General features: G+C 40.8%; 1 protein-coding gene across 6 annotated transcripts in view; it reads right to left on the bottom strand.

Annotated features, from left to right (window-relative positions):
- The window catches only part of CHD7 (chromodomain helicase DNA binding protein 7), a 187,821-nt gene that overhangs the window by 102,547 nt on the left and 61,776 nt on the right, over positions 1-23,498 (bottom strand). For all 6 annotated transcript variants that reach the window (XM_024251193.3, XM_024251195.3, XM_024251194.3 and 3 more), the window contains exon 2: positions 21,096-22,934. In XM_024251193.3, the coding sequence (XP_024106961.2) occupies positions 21,096-22,760 (1,665 nt within the window). In that variant the 5' untranslated portion in view covers positions 22,761-22,934. The remainder of the gene's footprint in view (positions 1-21,095; positions 22,935-23,498) is intronic.

The following is a 23,498-nucleotide window of genomic DNA, read 5'->3' as shown; positions in this document are numbered from 1 at the left end:
AATTCCTACTCAACCTTCAAAATTCAGTTTAAACATAACCTCTTCCCAAGGCCTTCCCCAATCTCTCCAGGTGGAGTCAAGTGCTCCCACAAGGCCAAGTAACATACATTATGTTGTTTGACTATTATTAGGTCCTCTGGACTGTGAGGGGCTGAAGGACAGCAGCATGTTATACTCTTGTCATTTATATATACATACGTGTGTGTGTGTATGCATGTATATAAATACACATGTGTGCATGCGTGCATGCATATGTGTGTGGGGTGTGTGTATGCACTTATATAAATACACATGTGTGTGGGTGCATGCGTGTGCATATGTGTGTGTGGGGGGGGTGTGTGTGTGTATGCATATCCCCAACATCTAATGCAGGGACTGACACATACCGGAGGCCTATTGTCTGCGGATGGAATATCAAAGTCCCACGACACCTTCAAATGTTAATGTGGATGTCACATCTCCACAGTCTGGGTACTGCAGCTGCTCATGTGCTCTCTGCTCTTGAAAAGGGCACTCATGCTGCCTCGTGCATTTACACCTTAAAGCTGCTGCACCTCCAGAGCGCTCAACACAGTGCCTTGAACCTTTTGTAGAACTAACAAATGCACACATAAATGAAAGCACATTTTGAAGACTGTTTCAAGGCAATATTGCAACATTTGCTGTTCTATGAAAGCTACATGTTCTGTACTATGTCTGCATAAGTTTCTCCTTCATCACCCCTTTCACCTGGCTCAAGCTTCACCTTCCTTCCTGGCCCTGCATTTCTTCTCCCATACAAGTCTGCATTTATCTCTTTGTTACAGTTACATCACTACGTGGTAACTGCGATTTTTAAAGCGGAGAATAGCTTATGTCTATACCTTCAGGACCTCATATAGCATCCAGCACATTGTAAATGCCCAACAGTGTTGACTGGTGAATGAATGAACGAATGAATGAATGGCTCAATAGACGGATGAGCTTCTTACTTCATCTTTGAATATTCTAAATAAGAGTCAACAAGCAACAAATATTCCCTTTCTGCCATGAACTAATTGCAATCCCTCATCTCATTCCCAGAGATACTGCCCAACAAAAGCACTGCTAGAAAGAGACCCAGAAAAAGTTCTCAGAATTTGATATCAAAAATAAAAAGGTACAGACATTTTCCAGTAACAGTTGAACTACCTCAATCTTACTTCTTTTTAATTCAAAATGGCTTGTGATTTCATTGTACATAATTTTTAAATAAACTTTAAAATCTGAATGGCTCATGAACTGTGAAATATTTCTGTCAGGCCAGGCATGGTGGCTCACGCCTGTAATCCCAGCACTTTGGGAGGCCAAGGCGGGCAGATCACGAGGTCAGGAGATAGAGACCATCCTGGCTAACATGGTGAAACCCCGTCTCTACTAAAAATACAAAAAAAATTATCCGGATATGGTGGCAGGCGCCTGTAGTCCCAGCTACTCGGGAGGCTGAGGCGGGAGAATGGGGTGAACCCGGGAGGCAGAGCTGGCAGTGAGCCGAGATCGCGCCACTGCACTCCAGCCTGGGCGACAGAACGAGACTCTGTCTCAAAAAGAAAGAAAGAAATATTTCAGTCACTTCAGATGAAGGTTAAGGTTATGTCTGTGAAGTCAGACCCAAGTATGCTTCTCTTTTCCTCTCTGACCACAGCCCACTGACTGGTGGGGGTGGGAGGTGATTATCTATCTTCCACTGAAGCCCAGGAAGACAGCCCTCAAGCCAGAGAAAGGATGGGTGCAGTGACAGGATGTCCAAGTGAGTGGTGGGTCAGCTCAGGAGGGGAAGGGACAGGCCAGGGAGTCTTATGCTGGGCTTAAAGAGCTTCTGCTCCTCTTCCCAGGCTTCAAGATCATAAACTCTTTACTAAGCTCCATATCCACAAGGTCCAATGTCTCAACAAAATCTCAAACTCTAAAACTTAACTCATCTTACTTCCTGCCCTTTTATCCCTGAAAAATATTAAAGAAATAAACCTTGTGTTGTTTTCCTAAATTCTTCCATCAACTGGGAGGTCACCACTCATCTAGTAAGCAAGAGACATGGCAGTCGTCCTGTAAAGTTCTACTCCCCTGACCGCTCCCCACCCACACTGCCACTGTCTTAATTCAAAACCCATTACCTCTCAACTGTCTTCTACCAAGCCATGCTGTCTGACATGGCAGCCACCAGCCATGTGCGGCTACTGAGTACCTGGAATGTGGCCAATCCAAACTGAGATGTGCTATAAGTACAAAAGCACCAGATCTCAAAAGACTTAGCACAAAAACAATGTAAAATATCTCATCAGTATTTCTCTATTAAATATGATTTGTTGAAATGGTTAAATATTACATGTTGAAACAATCTTTTAGATATATCTTGCATTAAATGAAATATGTCACAGTTAATTTTGCTTGTTTCTTTTTGCTCTTTAACATGGTGACTAGATAATTTTATGTGGCACATATGGCCACACCCTGCTCCCCCACTGGACCGACCTGCCCAGCATGACTCCCATTTCTTTGCTGGCCTCACCTCTGCAGTCCCATCTTCTCCCACCTCCCCCTGCCGCCCCGCCACCGACCCTTGGGGCCTCTGTGCTACTGTCATGTGATCCTTGGTCCTGGCTAGCTTCCAGCCATCAGGTATAGCTCAGCCCTGAAGACATGTCCTCCAGCAAGAGGCCTCTGAATGCCACTGTCTCCCCACCCTGCAAGATCCCTCTTTGCTCCCACTCCTCTGTCCTAACATATTACACATTCAACGAGCACCTATAGAATGTATGTGCCCACACACTGAAGCTACGACAGAGAAAATGAGGGACAGGAACCCTGATCTCACTCAACTCAGAGTACCGTGGGGGTAACAGAGTATACTAGCAAAAACAGAGTCCTAGGAGCAGCAAAAACAGTAATAATGTGGCATCAATAGCAGTAATAATTTACAGACAATTTACTATGTACCAAGCACAATTCTAAGCACAGTACATGTATTATCTCAGTCTTTCTAACAACACGGTTAAATAGGTCCAAGTATGATTCCCATGTTCGAGGTGAGAAAACTGAGGCACAGAGAAGCTATGTAATTCACCCCAGGCCACACAGCTCACTAAGTGACAGAGTTGGGACTCTAGGGCCATGCTCTTCAACACTGTGCTGTGCTGCCTTCCAAAGTGCGCAGAGGAGCAATAATCATAACAGAGACAGCAAGACTGGTGTGGAGGAGCAGCCCAGACCCCACATTCAGCAGTGTCAGCAGAGGCTTTGCAGACATAGGATTTCTAAACTAGGGGTGAGTGTTATGTACCAGAAGCTCAGAGGTGAAAAGGTTGTGAAGAACTAAAATCAGTTCACTGTGCCTGGAGCAGTAGTTAGAGGAAGATGGGGCTTTTGTTTATTTGTGCTTTAAGAAGGACTTTACTGAGAGGACTTACACAGACAGGGCATGCTAAGGGCCCATGAAGAGATGACACAGACTAAGACCCAAGAGTCTGGTGAAAGACTGATTAAAAACATGGGGCAGAGACCCCCATCTCGTGGCAATTGGAAAGAAAGTAAAGAGAATACAACAGTGCTCATATCAGATCCTGACCAGCCCAACCAGAACCTCAGCATCTCTTACCAAGGGGAAGCCCAAGTGGGCCCAGTTCTGTAGAAGAAATTATCAGGTAGCTGTTCTATACCGATACTGGCCAAGGGCTCCTGAAGATCCTACTTTACCCAACTTAGATGTACATCTAAATTTTAAGAAAATTTCTGATTAATTAATTAATCTATTTATTAACAGGAAGGGCAGGGTCTGGTAGCAGTCCAAAAAACATTCACTTAGCCATTTAGCCAACAAGTTCTAGAAAATACATGGATTATGGAAATCCTTCTACCAAAAAGACCTCTGCTGTGTGGCAAAGATATAGGGAAGCCTGGATGAACATCCTAGATAAACCTCAGAAACATAAACCCCCTTTGCTCCCACTCTATTCGCACCAAACATGGTCTGATTATGAATTTGAGTTCCCATGTACCCTGAGAGCAGAAAAAGGCAATGGTGGAAATGGAAATATTTTTAAGGTCTATAAAGTACTAACTGGCCTCCACCGTCTTCATATACCAGCTCCTAGGACCATCTTATGAAGTCAATCCCAAAGTGCCTCATCAACTCTGAGTGTATGTATATTTCAGATTTCCAAAGCTGAAAACCTCTGTGAAGCCTTGTCTAACCCAAAACTGAACAGTCTACCTCTGCCCTGAATTAAACTTGTACTCATTCTCACCAACATTACTACACAGCAATCCAAATGCATGCTTACCACTCAGTGGGAGCCACAGCTGAGCCTCTTGGCAGCAAGAAAAAGATAGCATTTAACATTATATTCTCAGCATGTATCACATACTAGGCAGTCACTAAACATCCGATGAATGGATGGATGAATGAATGAATGAATGACCTCACTAAGACCCAGCCGTCCTCCAAGACTCACCTACCTAGCTGTGCTCCGCTCTCAACAACCTTATTTTTCACACTCCAGCTTAAACTCATTATTTAACACATGATTTTCACTAAGAGAATTTTTAAATCCCATACTAGAGACATGAGTAAGAAGAGGCTTGCATGGTGGGTTCTACTTCCCTGGGACAGCAGTCTAGGCATGACTGACAGGGGGCTTACCTCTGCAGAGCAACAGGAATACCTCTTGATTACCCAGTACCAGGCCTCAATTTAAAGTGAGTTGTTTACCATAAATGCTCTCTCACCAGAAGGTGAGAGTGAGAGAGACTGAGAGAGAGAGGGAGAGAGGGAGGGAGAGGGAGAGGGAGAGGGAGAGAGGGAGAGGGAGAGAGAGAGAGGGAGGCAGAGAGAGAGAGAAAGGGAGAAGGAGATGGAGAGGGAGAGGGAGAGAAGCAAACAGCATCAGAAACAATACGTTTGCTCAAGAGCAAAAACCAATCCATTCGCTGCCTTCTCTCACAGGCTATCCGACTCATTCCTGCTCAAGACATGACCTGGCAGTGGTGGCCAGCACCCCAGCTGCACTTTACCTTCCCACTCCCAAACACAGTTAGATTTTTTTTCTAGATAAAAATGGGTTTTCAATTTTGTAAGAAAAAGTTACTGTTTGGAACTTCCCTTTAAACCAGCAGCGTTCAAAGTGTGTTCTGTGGACCCTCGGGGGTCCCTGAGACTCTTTCAGGACATCCACAAAATCAGCACTTTTTCATAATATACTAAGACATCACTGCCCTTTTCACTGTGTTGACATTTACATCAGTGGTGCAAGTACAATCAAGGCAGTGACAGAAAAATACACTGGTAATTGTTATTCTTGCCATGGCCACCAACTCACATTAAGAAAAAAAGTAAGCCAACTCATTTAAGGATGTCCTTGACAAAACAGTAAAACTTGGTATTTGTTATTCCTGCCCCTTTTTAATCTTTTCTGTAAGGAAACTGGAAGTGCACATGAAGGATATCTGCTGCTCGCCAAAGCACCAACGAAGGCTATCACCAAGAAGAGCACTCGGGCAACTGCCTAGAATTGCGAGTTGAATGGTCCACCCTTTTTGTTTTTTTAAGGAATATTGTTTTTACTTGAAAGCCCAACTGAAAGACAAGCCACAGATATTCAGACTCAAGTATTTGGCAGTAATTCTCTTGAAATAAAGTGAGCCAATCACTTCAACGAAAGTAACTCATGGTGTTTATTTACAATAATAAAATATGAGCTCTCAAACAAAAGTGAGAATTTTGAAAACACCCATGAGCTCAACAACTTCTCAATCTTTAAAGACTTTTCTGAGAAGTCAGTGGTAATATCAACAAACATGATTTTAAAAAAATATTGTAGACTGGGCGCAGTGGCTCATCCCTGTAATCCCAGCACTTAGGAAGGTCAAGGGGTGTGGATCAGTTGAGCTCAGGAGTTTGAGACCAGCCTGGGCAACATGGTGAAACCCCATCTCCACAAAAGATACAAAAAAATTAGCCAGGTGGGTAGTCCCAACTACTAAGGAGGCTGACGTAGGAGGATTGCTTGAGCCTGGGAGGTAGAGGACGCAGTGAGCCGAGATCATGCCACTGCACTCCAGCCTGGGCGACAGAGTGAGACCACCTCAAAAAAAAAAATGTATACAAAAATCAGAAGATTGGCATAATTCAATGAACCAATAAGGGGGTTATTATTATTTTTAAATGAATAAATGTATTTTTAAAATTTCCTAGTTTTCATTTCTGATATGGTAAATAACAATAGATAAAACCAGAATAAACAAAAGCTCTTTGGGGGGGGGGTCTCAATATTTAAGAGCATCAGGATTTCAAAACCAAAACATTTGAGAACTATTACTTTAAATAAAACAATTATAAACAGACAAGCAGTTACCTGAACATATTTATCTCACGTATTAAATAATCTGGATGAATGCCCCCACCTGCCTCAGTAGCAGGAAAGTTAAGTGTTCTTTCTTATACTAATCATGCCTCATTTTATTATCTAGAATAGTTCTGGTATCTAAGTATCAAACCAGAATGGCTCAAAATACATTCTATCAGAACTAACACTGTCATCTTTGGTATCTATTCTCTAAAAGTCCCCCTTTCCACCTTCCTTTTTACAATCACTTCTCTTTACCAAAATGGCCTTCACTCATCCCAAATATTATTACAGTGTGTTGCCCTGGAGAATAAAAACCTCTGGGACACCAACCTCTTTAGGAAGAGTCACTTGGCAGCAAAGCAGAGAGTTAATAAATATCAAGAGGGCAGTCCTTCATTTCATCCAGGTGACAAATGCCTGTTTAGTGAGATAATTGTCATGAAGACAAACACATTTTACTGCATGTATTCCAACTGAAAAAGAGAATTTTTGAAACAATTCTCTTAGGAGCCAAAAATTTTGAAGACTACTTCTCTACCAATTATGATTCTAGAATTGCACTGTCCAATAGTAGTCAGTAGCCAAATATGGCTGTTTAAGTTGGTTAAAATTAAATAAAATTTAAAATTCAGTTCCTCTGTCATACTATCCCCATTTCAAGTGCTTCCTAACCACAAGGGCCTATAGGCTACCATACTGGACACCAAAAAGAAGACTTCTATCATCCCAGAAAATTCCATCTATGGAATCTTGATTTAATAAAGGGCTGGATTTCCTACAGTCATTTTTTAAGGCCCCAATCCCAGCAGAACGTGGGAAATTTCCATCCAGGTGAGGACAAATGTTAGAGACTCAGTATAGAATATTTATCCTACGATCCTCCTTTCTGGTTTTCAAAGAATGGAGCTCTTCTCTCCAGCAATAAGATATAAAATTAGTACTTTAGACCCTTTTTAAAAATCAAGTTGAGATTCATGTAACATAAAATTAAGCATTTTAAAGTGAGCACTTCAATGGCATTTAATATATTTGCTTAGACTTGATGACCTAAACGATTTGACAAATTATTTTCTATCAAGGTCCTACCCATGACCTAATTAATAAACCAAAAATCTAGTGGATATTATCTAAGATATGCAATGCACTCACCCCATCCATTTTAAATGTGTGTGTGTGCGCGCGCGCATATGTGTGTGTATGTTTAAAAGAGACAGTCTCACTATGTTGCCCAGGCTGGAGTGCAGTGGCTATTCACAGGCGCAATTATGGCACACTGTAACCTCCTCAAACTCCTGGGCTCAAGCAATCCTCCTGCCTCAGCCCCCAGATAGCTGGGCTACAGGTGCACACCACCGTGCCTGGCCTTAAACATTTTATATGAAGCATTTGTGACAGGGACTTTTTTGGGATTAACAACTTTCTAAAATATCACTTATACCATAAAACAAGATGCTATACTTGCATTAGTTAAAACAATATGCTCTGTTTAACAACTGGCTGATACCCGGCAAAAATTTATTCCAAAAAATAATGAAGTGACTTATGTCAGCATTTACCATGTATAGATGACTATATCCTATCACTACATCACAAGGCCAAAGACACGAGATACCCATGGTTTCAGGGCCACCTATTAAGAGGTGAGAGAGAATAAAAGTGGAATCACAAAGCTTACATTGGCTACATATGCAACAAAAAACTCTCCTTTCTATTTTTAATTGTGCTCTACATCTTATTTTCTGATACTTGAAATAATTTGGCTTGTGTGGTTATACTTCAGTGGTCCTATATGAAAGTCACTAGCCTCGTGGCTATTTAAATTAAAATCAAATAAAATTAAAATTTCAGTTCCTCAGCCTCACTAGCCCCATTTCAAGGGTACAGTAGCCATTTGTGGCTAGTGGCTACCATATTGGACTGAGCAAATACAGAACATTTTCATCATGACAGAAAGATCACGGACAGTACTAGGTTACACATTTTCTACAAACATTATTAGCATGATATCAAAGTACACGGCAAACCTTCTTTAAAAAATAACTTGGAAAATCCTAGATACTTTCTGATAAATTTCAGTACACGGTTATATTTAAAAGGGTTTTCTTTCCTTAAACCTTGAGTTCACTGAACCTATATGACAGCCTGGATTGCAACCACTCTATAGTATAAAATTCAGGAAACATTTCATTTAATATACAAATTGTATATAGATTACAATTCAATAAAATACATATAAACAATATACACAATATTTAGTAAACATATTACAACTGATGGACATTAGAGAAATAGGTTTTCTGTTTACTTTTTTCAACCTCATTTTTACCAATATTTTTATTTAAAAATACATTAAAATATTGTTAAAAATATTTTAAAACTATAGTGTATAAAGTTTGAAGATAATAAACAAAAGGGTCTTCTCCCTATATTTAAATTTGAGCAAAGACAGAACCACTCTTTCTTGCAGAGAAAACCTGGCTCCAAGCTCAATTCTTACACAAGTCTCTTCTCACTCTAAATAGTAAATTCTAAAAAAAAAATGGCAATGGTGTTACAGTGTTGCCCATAAATGTTTTTTATGGATAAAAACTGTCTCCAAAAATGTAAACCTTCCTTACTTATTTGAAAAAATGTGAACTGCCTTATTTTTTTAAAATTTAGCTACTAAATTACACTGCAGCCATCCTTTCAATTTTCTTTTGTGTCTTCCACACTTTAAAACATATGAAGTTACTTTTTAAGAAAAAAAAATAGATTAGGATAAAGAAGCATTATAAAAATCTTAAGTGGGATAGCCTTCATAAATCAACTGAGTTCACAACAGGGCCTTCAGTGCTAGTCAACAGGAACCCATCCACTAAAGTATAACATCATCTCAGGGTTTTGGAGCGCACACCATGAAAACATGGTAAGATGCTAGTAACAACAAGGTGGTGAAGTGGATCACTGGATTTAAGGTACTTGTAAGTTTAAAATTATACTTAACAAAGACTTAGTACTACTGAACTTTCTCTATGTAGACCTATATATATTACAGGTCAGTGGGTGAACTTCTTGCATGCTAGAGGGAATACCAGCGACCATCCCTAGCAATATGAAACAGGATATCAACTTAACCTGCCATTTGAAGTTTCTGAAAACTAAGTGATGGTTTTCACCTTGGTTGAAGTTAGAAAGAAACACTTAGAAAGCAGCTAGTATTTTATATACAGTAATATTTCCCAGAGATTCAACTGAAAAGAAATACAGTAGTGTGATGGTAATTTTTGCTCCCCCCTAGAAAACATTACGAATTTTTGTCTGCCTTATGGAGAATCTAGTAAGTTGATTTTTAAGGCACTGATAGATGATGTCCTGTTTTCCAAAATAAGGGAAAGTCAGTCTACTTCAAAGTGAAAGAGTAGAAAGTGAAAAAAGAAAGAATTCCAAAAGCTCATTTTGATAATCACTACAACAGTAGTTATAATAAAAAATATTTAACATTTATTGGGCATATACCACATGCCACATGCTGTAAAAACTTTACAGTCATTATCTCATTTAATTCTCATAATTCTGTGTAATTGGTACAATCACTGTATCAAGAAACTGAGGTTTAGGGAAGTTAAGTATGTATTTAACATGACTTAAGAAAAAAATGGAAGAGCCACATTTAAATGGAGTTCTCAGTGTATATGAAGCTTGTGGTCTTCACAACTCTGTGCTCCTGCCTGCCCAGCAACCTGTGCTAGCAGTGAGGGGCAGAGTCCTGGCAGCTCCATCTAGTGTGTGACCACTACACAGAATAGTGGAGGGGTGAGAGGCTTAAAAAATGACAGAGAAAACATTAAATGAAAGAAATAAACTGACACTTGTCTCTTTGCACTTACTTACTTTGGAATTAAATTTATATTCAGTATGAAATACCACTCTAGCATCTAACATGGCTCTTTGATGTGGGGAGCTTATTAAAACTGATTTAATGATTTGCAGCAGGGCGCGGTGGCTCACACCTGTAAACCCAGCACTTTGGGAGGCTGAGGCAGGTGGATCACCTGAGGAAAGGAGTTCGAGACCAGCCTGGCCAATATGGTGAAACCCCGTTTCTACTAAAAATACAAAAATCAGCCAGGTGCGGCGGTGAGCACCTGTAGTGCCAGGTACTCTGGAGGATGAGGTGGGAGGATCACTTGAGCCCAGGAGATGGAGTCAGCAGTGAGCCAAGGTCGCACCACTGCAGACTCCATCTCCTAGGCGACAGAGCAAGACTCCATCTCAAAAGAAAACAAAACAAAAGAAAACAAAACAAAAAACTGATCTTATTATTGGGCTCATTTTTATTCTATGAATGGCTAGTCTCTTACTATTGTTTGTTTTCTTCATCAATGATATCCAAGCTTAGAGACCTCATTTATGTGTGAATATTGGTTTTGAACTTTCTTGCAAAAAGTAAAACTGCAAGCCTTAAGCTCACATCTAAGGAAAGATGTTTCCCAAAATTAGACTGAATTATTTCCTTCTTTGATCTAAGTCTTCTACCATGGTTTTCAAGTAAGAAAGACACGTTGTTGCATCAGAGGTCATGTGAGCACAGGGGTTCCCACAGCACCTTATTCCAGTATGAAGATGACTACTCCCTTGACATGTCCCACGGTCTGGATAAACATATTTAAAGTGAACAGAAAAAACATTCAGAGAAATCAATGACAAAAATGAAATACTACTTAGCATCTTACTTAAATAAAACACTTTCCCTAAAAAACTCTGACTTATCTCCTTTAATCCAAGGTATGTCTTCATGCATTTCAATAGCTCTCATTCATGGAAATGTCTCTGACATATTTGAGCAGCCAAAAATGGAGTTAGCTTAGTAATGGGCCAATTTAAAGCAAAGTCAGCATATTCTACTTATTTATTGCCCCAGTTCCATTTCTCCCTGTGGTTACTTAGATATTATCTACAGATTTACAGCTGTAACTCCAGAGAATGGAGAGTAACATTAAGATGTCAAGATCAAGGTAAATTCTCCAAGTTAGTTCCCCATAGTTTATTTCTAGCATGCTCCAAAGTGGTTAAACTTGGTATCTCTTCATGCTAGACTTGTTTTTAAAAATAACAGTGAAAACAAACACATCACAACTTGCAAAAATACCACAATTTTCTATTATTGTTTTTTAATGGAAGAAAATGTTTAAGTTACAAGAGTCCATCAAGAAACATGATCTAAAAATTAAACTTTAATTTCAAGTATTTCTATATTCAGTAAGAATTTTAAGTCTATACCCTCTCCTTTCATTAAAGAGCACATTTAGATACATACCTTCAAAAAACAAAAAGGTTTCAGAAAAAGAATGATCTAAAGTTCTTTGCCTGTTCACAAGAAAGGATATGCACCCTGCAACCTCCCAACCCCCTAAACTGAGCAGCCGCTGGCAAGAGGCCAGAACACTTCATAGCCCACCAAATGGGTGAGAGTGGAATTCCTATGCTAATATTGCAAACTTGTTTCAGCCAGTCTATGAATAGATTAGACAGGAAAGGCATAAGTTAAGCTAGAACACTTGCCATTCGAAAAACCCTCTACACAGTCTCTCAGCACCACTGCTTGCACCTCCTCGATATTCTCCAATGCTTTATACCCATGGCCAAAACAAACAAAAAGACTCTTAAGATTAATAACACTTGCTTACGCCCTAAAACAATTGTTTTTTTGCTTTCACACAGCGAGCCAAGTTACAAAGTTAACATAGTTAAGGTTAACGTCTAGGACTCCTGAAACCTATGGTACAGAATGATTTAGAACTAAACACAGAAAGCAGTAGAGGAAAACAGGACAGATACACTTTAAAGAATATCAGAAATATTATAGTCTTCATTAATATTAAAGAGCATCAAAAAGGCATGTTTTTGATCCAATCTTTAAAATAAGAGGTAAGGAAATGCCTTGCAGCCTTCCCTGACCATCACTCCCATCGTCCTGGAAATTGTCCAGGATAAAAAACAAGCAAGATGATGTGGGTAGTCCTGTATCATCTACGTTGACTTTTTAAAATGCAACGCTGTCAATTTCTTGGCATTTTGCCAACTTCAAGTTCTCCATCAGTACCACTTCTGCTGTCATGTCCTAGCCCTCGAAGGTTCTCCTCCATTTTTTACACTAAGTGAAGGAAAAACAAAATAAAACCTCACTCCTGGTGACACACCATAAACTACTAAAGTTTTACAAGGCAAAAAGACAAGTACAAGTTTGCTACTGACTTTCTTCACTGATACAAGAGCTGCATTCAGCAACAAAGGAAATACCAGGGCCATCTCTGCATGGCTACTTAAGGATTATCTATAGATTTACAGCTGTAACTACAGAGAATGGAAAATAACATTAAGATGTCAAGGCTAGGGTAAATTCTCCAGATTAGTTCTCACAATGCTGTTCCCTTAATTGTCCCCCTAACCCACTTCCCAATTCTTCTTCCTCAGCCAACTATTGCTCTGCTGTACCAGAGACTGCCTTTCTGAAAGATTATTATAACAGGGAAGAAAAAAGCAGCACAGAAGAAAAAAAGTGAAAGAAATGGGGAGGGGGGATCATGCTTATTAATAAAAATGAAGGCTTTTCCCCTTATCCTGGAGAGTCAATTTCATGAAGAAACAAGCTCTGTCTCTATTAGAGACAGAGAGGCAAAAAGCTAGGGGATAGAGGTGAGGAATTAACTATCAAAAGTATCCAAATACCACTCAAAACTAAAATCTTGAAAATGTCTGTAATCCACTTTTCAGAGAAACATGCTATTTTTTCCCACAGGACAAACACCATTTTTATGTAGCCTTCTCTGAAACTCAAACAAATGAAATCAAACTTCAATAATGTATCTTGTCAAGAACTGATATTAATATCCCTAACACAGGCACACCCCCCAGTACTGCATTTATTCATGATACCTAAAAGCACCACTACTACTTCCTTAACCTTACAGCAAAGGTGGGTAACACCTGTCTTGGAGGATGATCGTCATAATCAGACTAACAATTTTACATGTATTTACATGTGAATAAAATTATTTACACTCTGACTTGTTTTTAAAAAGAATTTGCAGCAACTGATAGGGAAAGAGTCTAGCCTGTGCTGTTTAATATGCAGCCACCAGCCATGTGTGGTCACTGAGCAACTGAGATGCAGCTCACGCAATCTGTGTAAAATACATATCAGGTTTTAAATTCTTGCGTAAAATATCTCACAAGCAATTTTTTATACTGATTACATGTTGAAATGTCTTGGATATGTTGGTTTAATTAAATGTATTACTAAAGTTAGTTTTACCAGTTTCTTTAATGGTAAAATGTGGTTACCAGAAAATCTGTATCAACATAAATGCGTTGTATTTGTAGCTCCCATCATATAACCGGACAGTTCTGGTCTAGAACATAGTAAGTACACAAAGATAGGACAGCCAGAATGTTATACTTAAATAACAAAATTCCCTTTCCACCTTGGTGGAGGCTGCTGTCTCCTCCCTGCCTTCCACCATACCAGCAATCTCTCCTTAACACGGTCCTTGGCACATAACAGGCACTAAATAAATATTTATTTCATGTGGTACTGCCTTTCATGAAGGTACCTAAGATACCAAGAAGAAAATGCAGCACCAAAAGTGGCTACTTTTAAGAATATTAATTGGGACACCTAGCAGAGGCCTAATATCCAGGCTTCAAAGGTAAACTAACAAACTAAAATCTTATCACCTACAAAATTTTTGATGTCACATAAAACTATACTGTTTTACAAAATAAAAGCCATCTAAGGGGCGAGGCTATCAGCCATTCATGCTTTCAGACTATGGGGTGAAAGGACAGATGGAGTAGATTTTTCCCTGTGCTTTAACTTGACATTTGGTATAATTCTGACCTCTGGGATAAACCAGCTTGTTGGATGTTGAGGAAAAACGCAGACAGGTTACTCAATAAGCCGTAGTATATACAAATTGAAGTAGTCAAAAGAAATACTTTAAGAGTCTTCGTGAGAAACAACAGGCTGTTGAGAGCAACCTATGGCCCAAGAAAGAGAGACCAGTAAAGGCTGGATGGTTTGCTTTAACTAAAGATGTCATGAAGAACTAGCAGTGGGCCACAGCAAGTGAGAAAGCAGTGATTTCTTTTGCCTTCCCTCTGTGAGCACCAGAGGGGGGCAACCTGCTCCAATGAGGTCCAGCCTGGGTGCCTGTTTTCTGAAGGTGCACACACTTGCAAAAGCCCCTGAATACCACTTAGGTAAAAGCTGATTTTTTTTTAAGAGACATTTTGTTTTCCCATCTTTCCCAGACATCTTTAGAAGTGAGAAAGGTAGTATTGACAAGATACATCTGCTCTCCATTAAAAAGGTATTTTTGTCTATTTCTGATTACAACCTGCATACGTAATCCTTAAGAAACATAGCCACCTTCTTCCATAAATTTACTTAGTTGCCAATTACTCTGCCCATGTCTGTAATTCCTTTTTTTTTTTTGAGACAGAGTCTTGCTCTGTTGCCCAGGCTGGAGTGCAGTGGCGTGATCTTGGCTCACCACAACCTCCGCCTCACGGGTTCAAGCGATTCTCCTGCCTCAGCCTCCCAAGTAGCTGGGATTTCAGGCATGCGCCACCACGCCTGGCTAATTTCTGTATCTTTAGTAGGGACGGGGTTTCACTATGTTGGCCAGACTAGTCTCGAACTCCTGACCTTGTGATCCGCCCACCTCGACCTCCCAAAGTGCTGGGATTACAGGCATGAGCCACCATGCCCGGCCTTGTAATTCTTTATTTACTGGGTAAACTTAAAGAATCTCAGTATAAGATTGATGCTACTTGAGATTTACCAATAAAAGGTTGTCCCTAAAAGGCTATTTTTTTTTTGAAAACAAAACAAAACAAAAAAAAAACTGTACCACTGATTCTTCCAGGTTTTTTTTTATCTCAAGGGAAAATGAGGAGATGGCAAATTATTACCTACCACCTCAATCTTAGTAGCCTTTAAATTTTTTTTCTACTTCTGTTTCATGATGACTATATTTCAGGACCAAATTAATGGAAAAGGTACAAATGTATCCAAAATAAACTTATTTTAAGGACACCTTGTTGCAGATCCTAAAAATTCAACTAGAACTTCCCATTTAAGAGAATAATCCATGATCTGGGACACGTCTACCGACTGTGCAGTGTAAATTCTATCCAGAAACGCAGGGACTTGCCTGTAACCTTAAGGACAATCCACTTAATCAGTCTTTCTTTAGATAAGCTCTTCAAATGAACAAAATGTTGCTCTTGCCTTCCTTTTAGATTGTTCTCATCCATGTTCACAGTGTACTGATAAACCTTTCATTTTTGGTTCCACCCCCTCTCCACCCTCTTCATACTCCTGGGTGCTGCAAAGAGCCCCATGGTGCTGTGCCCATGCTGAAAACACCTCCTAGTGCCCTCCAGTGCCATGGGCCCGGGACCATGCAGCTTTCTGTCCACTAAGCCCCAGACCTACATTCCAGCTATACTAGGGACACTCAAGGCCCAAAGGGCTTTCTGATTTTTGCACTCATTGTTTCCTAAATCTTAAACTCTTTTCCCTCCTTTATCCATCCTTCTCTCAACTTAGACTGATCCTTCACATCTCAGCGAAGACATCACTGCCCCCAGAAAGCCCTCCCAGACCCCCACCTCGCCCACTTTAAGAATGATTTTAAAGATCAGTGCTGATCTCTACAGTGTGCTTTTCATGGCATATTCTTGCCTGCATCTTCCTGCTCACACAACAAGATTGTTCTCCCTCCCTCAAAGAAAAGCACATAGGAAGCCTCAATATTTGATAAGTGTTCGCTAAAACCAAGGATGTAAAGTCAAACAACTATGAAAATGTTTGACATTGAAATATGTAAGATTCTTCTTAAAGCTTTGCAACAGGCAATTCTGAACACTTGCTGGATGTATCGTTTTTGAGTCCCCACTGTTAAGCACTTAAAAGACATTACTACTAATCTCACTGAGCCTCTAACCAGGAAGGCATGATCCCTCACTTCAGAGATAATGAAATGAGGTCCTGACACCCTTACTAACGTCAGGTGGTGACGTTAAGCGGTGGTACTTCTATTCAAAAACTCAGACTCCAAAGCCTGTACTCTTTCCTTCATACCAGTGGTTCTAAAATTGTGGACCAGGGTTTCTGTAGGGTCTGTGAGACCAGAACTATTTCTACATGATCCTGAGATGTTATTTGCTTTTTCATCCTCATTTTCTCCAAATGAGCAGTAAACTTTTCCAGAGGCTTATGACTAGCACACAGACTACATTCAGAAGCAGATGTGAGACTCAGTATTTGATAAATATAAAACAATGCCACTAATTTTTAGTCTTGCAAAAAGTTATCTTTCATTTTTTAAAAAGTTATCTTTCATTTAAAAAGTATTATGTATGTTAACACATAATGGTTTATTATTTTTAAATAATTAACAAATCAATATTTTTAACTTTCATCAATATTTTAGCTGGGCAGGGTGGCTCATGCCTGTAATCCCAGCACTTTGGGAGGCCATGGCGGGTGGATCATCTGAGGTCAGGAGTTCGAGACCAGCCTGGCCAACATGGTGAAACCCCATCTCTACTAAAAATACAAAAAAAATAGCTGGGCGTGATGGCGGGTGCCTGTAATCCCAACTACTAGGGAGGCTAAGCAGGAGAACTGCTTGAACCTGGGAGAAGGGGGTTGCAGTGAGCCAAGAAGGCGCCACTGCCCTCTAGCCTGGGCAAAAGCATAAGACTCCATCTCAAAAATAAAGAAAGACATAAACACATAAGTAAATAATAAAAAACTTAAAACTTTCGGAGACAGTAAATATCAATACATATAACTCACATAGCTAACACACACTCTTTGGAGTCCCCAATAATTTTTAAGAATGTGTAGAGGTCTGAGATGAAAAGGTTTGAGAAAAACTCTTCTAATTAGCTATTGAAAAAGAAATATAAGCTAGGGTTTTTCCCTTCCCTGTAAATCTTATCAAATAATCGAAAGCCTAGTACTTCCATTAAAGAAATGTCCATGTACCAAAATGTGTAATTTTTCACATTTTGATCTGATGAACTGTGGCCTTTTTGTTCTAATATTTTTCTTTGTTGACTTTTCAATATAAAGTTAAACTTATCTTTAAAGATACTTAAATATGTTCCATAATTTAGAAAATATCCACTCAGAAGCCAAGAAACACATAAAGAACATAATTTCTATTTTTAAAAAGCGAAAAACTCAGGAAGAGTTAAGTCTACCTGAATGTGATAATTTCATTATCAAGTTAAATGGACATTTCAACCTAATCTGGTATCTTCCCTGATACCTGGTATAGTATTGAGCCACTACTCCATCATATATAAAATGCAAAATAATTTTAGTAGCTCTAAAGCAAAACATAATTAAATAAAAATATTTCCTAGGATAGAATGTCAATCATTCAGAGAGAGAGATTTTAAAGGTATAGGATAGTATTTTGAATTACCCATATCATTATCCTCCTCACATGTGGCAACACAGTCTAAAAGGGGGATAATATTTGCACAAATCAAATTTAGTTATTTCATAACTAAGGCTGTATTACATAACATTTAACCTATCCTTAAAAATAAAGTTAATTTTGGTGAAACCCCGTTTCCACTAAAAATACAAAAATTAGCCAGGCACGGTGGTGCGCACCTGTAGTCCCAGCTACTCAGGAGGCTGAGGCAGGAGAATCGCTTGAACCTGGGAGGCAGAGGTTGCAGTGAACCAAGATTGCGCCACTGACTCCAGCCTGGCAACAGAGTAAGACTTCATCTCAAAAAATAATAAATAAATAAAGTTAATTTTACATTGTATCTACATGGGAAATGACATAATTATGTAGCAAGGTTTGCACTTCAGGAGATCAGAAGCTAAAATTAGAGGAGAATTAACATATATACCATGGAGTGGACATTATACTAGGCACTCGGTATATGTTAAGCCCACTTAATCTAACACCCTTTGTGCTGGGTGCTATTTTTCCTGCTTAACTAATGAAAAATCTCAGGTAAAGAGAAGTTAAATCCTTTGCCTAAGATCACCAGGTTAATAAGCGATAGAGCTGGGGTCCACATACCTTTGTAACTTTAAAGTCTATGTTCTGTGCCTGAGACTTCACACCTCCCTAGCCTTATGTTCAAAACTCAGTGTTTCAAAATCTGAAGAGGATGCAAAGTTAAGCAGAAATAAGAAAGCAAATGAGCAAAATGGAAAACATAATTGTACTTAGAATGAAAATACCTCAAATGTCCTAGTTTACATCCCTGTAAAGGTCCTGAGTTTGCCTATAATGACACATTCAAAGAAGGAGGGAACCCATGTGGGCTCTCCTGAAGTCTAGCACAGGACACAGCATGCGTGAAGCCTCCACTGGTCAAGGACTCAAACACCACAGACTCACACATGTCCTCTGAAATGCCCACTGAGGCATCTGTACTCTTAAAACCCAGGAAAGCTGGAGGAGAGCAACAATTCTCATGCAGGGATCAGATTATAATTACAGGGGGTCTCCAAACTGTGCTCACCCTCCGGTGAAGACAGAGGATGCCAGAATGAGGAAGTCTGAGAAACCACTGCTCTAAAATATCCCTTGGTTAGTAAGAAACTTTCCAGGGAATAAGAAAATAATAATTCCTAAAAACTAAGTCACATTCATTTCTGTCCTAAAAGCCACCCAGGTCTGCTGGCCTCAGGGACAGTACTTTTGGTCCGCTTTGAGGAGAGGCGTTTTGCCCTGAGGTTATGTAAGAATCACCAAGGGTGGTTATATGAGGATCACCAAGGTCTTCAGGGAAGCTGCCCTGCCCACCGGCTGAGGGCAGCTTCCCTGAAGCCACTACTTGTCCTGTGGTCCCAGGAGTCTTCCTGACCTCCACTCCCCCAGTCCAGCTTAGGACGAAGCTTCAGAGCCTCTGTATTAAATGCCTGCGTGAATCTTAAAAAAAATAATAATAATATTTTTTTTTTTTTAGATGGAGTCTCGCTCTGTTGCCCAGGCTGGAGTGCAGTGGCACAATCTCAGCTCACTGCAACATGCACCTCCCAGGTTCAAGCCACTCTCCTGCCTCAGCCTCCCAAGCAGCTGGGACTACAGGCATGCACCACCATGCCCAGCTAATTTTTTGTATTTTTTAATAGAGACGGAGTTTCACCATGTTGGCTAGTTTGGCATTGAACTCCTGACCTCAGATGATCTGCCTGCCTTGGCCTCCCACAGTGCTGGGATTGCAGGCATACCATGCCTGGCCTAAAATACTTTTTTTTTCTTTTTTATAATGAACTGACAAAAAGCATAGAAGACAATTATCACCACTAACAAAAAAAAAAAAAAGATGCTGCTCTGAGATGCCCTGAGTGGCTTTGTTAACTGACCAAACCCTTTCACTTTCAACACTGCTTCAATCTCTTCTGGTCCAAACTGTCCTCAAAGGCCTAGAACACAGGTTCACACTTCATCTTCTGCTTCTCCATCTGTCCTGTGGACTGTCTAATCAATATCACTGGCTCCCTCCCCATTTAAGTCCAAATTCCTTAAAAAGGAATCCAAGATCACAACAATCTGTCCCTGACTGATACTTTCCAACCTATTCCCTGCAGCAAGCTTGACTTCCTGTGCCCTTGTTTAGCAAACCATACCCCAGTCTGAACTGCTGACCTGACCTGGGTTCACCTCCCCTGGGTAAGGCCTAGCCAAATTCCAAGCACCCTCGACTACAGGTTATTTCCTCTCTCTGGACATTTGTCACATAATCATGCCTGGTCTCTCACTCCTCTGTATTTTCACATGCAGGTCTTATTTCCCCAAAATTGACAATAAGTCCATCAAAACAAGCACTATGCTTTATAGCTCTAAAATCAGCTACTGTGCACTCCAAAAACAGAGCTGCAATTCTGGTAGATAATCAGTATATATTTTTGAATAGCACTAAGAATAATCTGTATACACAGGCATTAATTTATCTTTCACAGACCTAGGGCATAAACAACAAAATTTATAATGGAAAGATATCTTTGTGAATATGATAATGTAAAACTTAAATCTGTTCTTTTATAAATTCTGAACGATAACAAAAACGTCAGCTTACAAAATAGGAAGATTCCCTACTTCAGTGCTGGGTATCCACAACTTTTAGAGACCAAACATCTTCTGTGAATTATCATTTACTGTGATTTTCTACAGTTTGCAATTAAAACTCATACACACAAATTCAACAGTTAGTAAAATAAGTATCACAGAAGCATACGTTTTGCAGCTTCCCAAGAAAAATATCACAATATAAAAGGAGAGATGGAGGAGACTACCACACACGCATAAATCTTTGCTAGAAACCAAGTGTCAGTGTATTTTTAAAACACACACACACACAAAGAAAGAGAAAGAATAAAGAATTCAGAGAAGGAAGCAAAAGCGTTTGTCTCGTGAGCATTCTGAGTCCTCTGTCCATCTCCCTGCTAGCGGTGACCCAGCTCCTTGTCAGCAGGGACCCAGTCTTAGTTATCTACATATCCTTAACATCTAGCACAATCCCTGGGACAGGGAGATTCATGCCTGAATAAAATAAATGCGTAAGTCAATAACAAGTAAAAATTAAGGCACTCATAATGAAAAAGTTTTAATAGAGTTTAAAGAAAAATTCGATCAGACAAGTTAGCCACGTTGAATTTCACATTGCAATGCAGAGGCAGGCTCTGTGTCCCCTTACCTGATGCACAGGCACTTTCTGCGGGGTGTTCTGGGGTGATGGGTGGAGCTGTGCCCAAGGCTGGTGATGAGGGTGTGGAGGTGAAGACTGGTGGTGCAAGCCCGGGTGGGGCTGCAACGGAGGACAGGTTGGCAACTGCTGAAAAGATGGCTGTTGACCAGGATGTTGTTGGCCAGGTATCAGTCGTTCCTGGATTGCTTGTGGGTCTCCAAGGCCAACACCAGGACAACCATTTGGCCTCATGTGCCCAGTCAACTCCCTTGGTGCCGAGGACATGCCTATAAATGGACGAGACTGCTGCATGTTTCTGGGGCCCATATTCCTCTGTCCAATTCCCATGGCACCAGGGGGCTGGTGAGATGGCTGAGGATGGGGCATATTTGGATAACTGCCAACTTCCATTGGTATCCCAGCACTTCCCGGCCTGACTTGTGGAGGAGGAGTGCCTGCTGGATTACTCATTGCTTTCATGGGTGACATGGGAGGTGGAGAGGCATAAGTTCCCTGAGGCTGTGAAGGATGCATAGTTTGTGTGTTCATTTGGTTAAGTGAGCCACTGGGGTGGATGGGCTGCTGGTGCATTAGTCCTTGACCACTGTTTGATGGGAATCCTACAGCATTGGGGTATCTTGGTACGGACTGATTCATTGGAGTATTATTTGTAAGGCCTAAATTTTGATTCATCCCTGTATTGTTAACTAATCCCTGATTTAGGTTACTGTAAGGATATCGAGAATACTGCCCTGAGTTGTTTATAGTAGGAGAGGGGACTGTCTGGCTCCGAGAACTAAAGTTAAGGGTTTGTGGCCTAACAGCCCCTTGTTGGGGAGGATTCGGGGAGAATCTGGGACTGTGGGCAACGGATTCTCCATGGAGAGCAGTAGAGGGGTGGTGATGGAACTGCTGCACCGAGTGACGCAAGGAAGGTGCCATGCTGGGACTCTGCTGCGGCACGTGGGACAAGTGGCCAGGTCCTGAGGTGGCAATAAAAGGATTTCCCTGATTGAGGCCCTCTTGGCCTTGGGAAAACTGGCTCATCCTCTGCTGTGGCTGACCATGCTGCTGCATGGAAAAATCCCCACGTGCCATATAGCTGCCCATCTGCTGCATGTGCTGAGGGTGGCCCTGTGCAGGGGGCCCCGACGGTGCCGGCTGCGGTGGCTGCGGCTGTGGCTGCTGCTGCTGGTAGGGAGCTCGTATCTGGTCTGGTACCTGAACAGCCCTGGGGCCCCACATGGAGCTGCTGTCCACAAAGGATTGCCCATGCCTCTCATTCTGCATGCCAGGGTAGACACCCATCTGACCGCCACCACTGCCACCATGGGGCACCTGAGGAACGGGAGGGGTGTGATACTGCGAGTGCGGAGACGCGAGTCCGTTCCCAGGGGTGTTGCTCATCATTCTGTTCGGCTGATCCATCAGATGCATCTTTTGTTGTTCATACTGATTATAGTGATCAAAATGTGTCAGCTTTGTTTGATTTTGATTAGTTGAAGGATGATGAAGGGATGGCTGTAAAGAGGCAAAGCCTTGGTCTATTGGCATTTGCTGACCCATAGGATTTACTGGATTTTCCGGGTAACCACATTCTCCGAGGCCTTCAAGACCTTCACTGAAAATATTCCCATCCTCGCCAAAAAGACTCATCATTCCTGGATCTGCCATCTTCTTCCAACACACGGCTCCTCCAAACCACAGCTCAGGAGCTTGCCTGTGCTTCACTTCACTGAGGTGTTTGCCCTCAAAGCCTATAATCCTTAACTAATCTTCTTCATGTCATTCCATATTTCTTTAATTCTCTTGGACCCTGCAGTGTCAGGCAAAGTCTGGATATAGGTCCTGGAAGGGAGTTGGGGGGTGGGGGGAGAAGAAGGAAGAAAACAAAGAATTAGGATCCGATGATAAAAACTGCCAGTATTTTGTACATCTGAATTTGGGCCCCATCAACAATACTAATCTAGCTCCTCGCTGAGCTGTATTTTATAAATTTAGTTCACTTTAAGAGAAACTCATTAGCTTCTACCAGAAGCATCATTATGATCGGTTACTTAGAAAGCAAGTAAAACACTAACCTTAACCTTAAATTAATCCATTCACTACACTTCCTAGCATTCCATTCTTGGATGAAACAGAACAAAAGAACACAACATGAAGCAGCAGCAGCTGCCACAGCAGGCAAGCAGATGTATGAATATAGCCAAGCAGCTCATCTGCTGAACTAAAGCCCTGGAAATGCTCTGGTTACCAACAGCCCGCCCTTAACCTTATTCCCCTGAGCGGTGTAATCAGATGAGCAACAGCAGCACCAAGGGCTGTGAAAAGCTCAACTTAGTTAAATTGACTAGAGGATTATACAAATACCAAAATCGGTCATTTCATACAAATTAGATATTTACAGCCCAC

Source organism: Pongo abelii, chromosome 7, assembly GCF_028885655.2.
Source record: "Pongo abelii isolate AG06213 chromosome 7, NHGRI_mPonAbe1-v2.0_pri, whole genome shotgun sequence".
NCBI lineage: Eukaryota > Metazoa > Chordata > Mammalia > Primates > Hominidae > Pongo > Pongo abelii.
The sequence above is the reverse complement of the archived record's forward strand: the minus strand, read 5'-3'. Positions and strand labels throughout refer to the sequence as shown.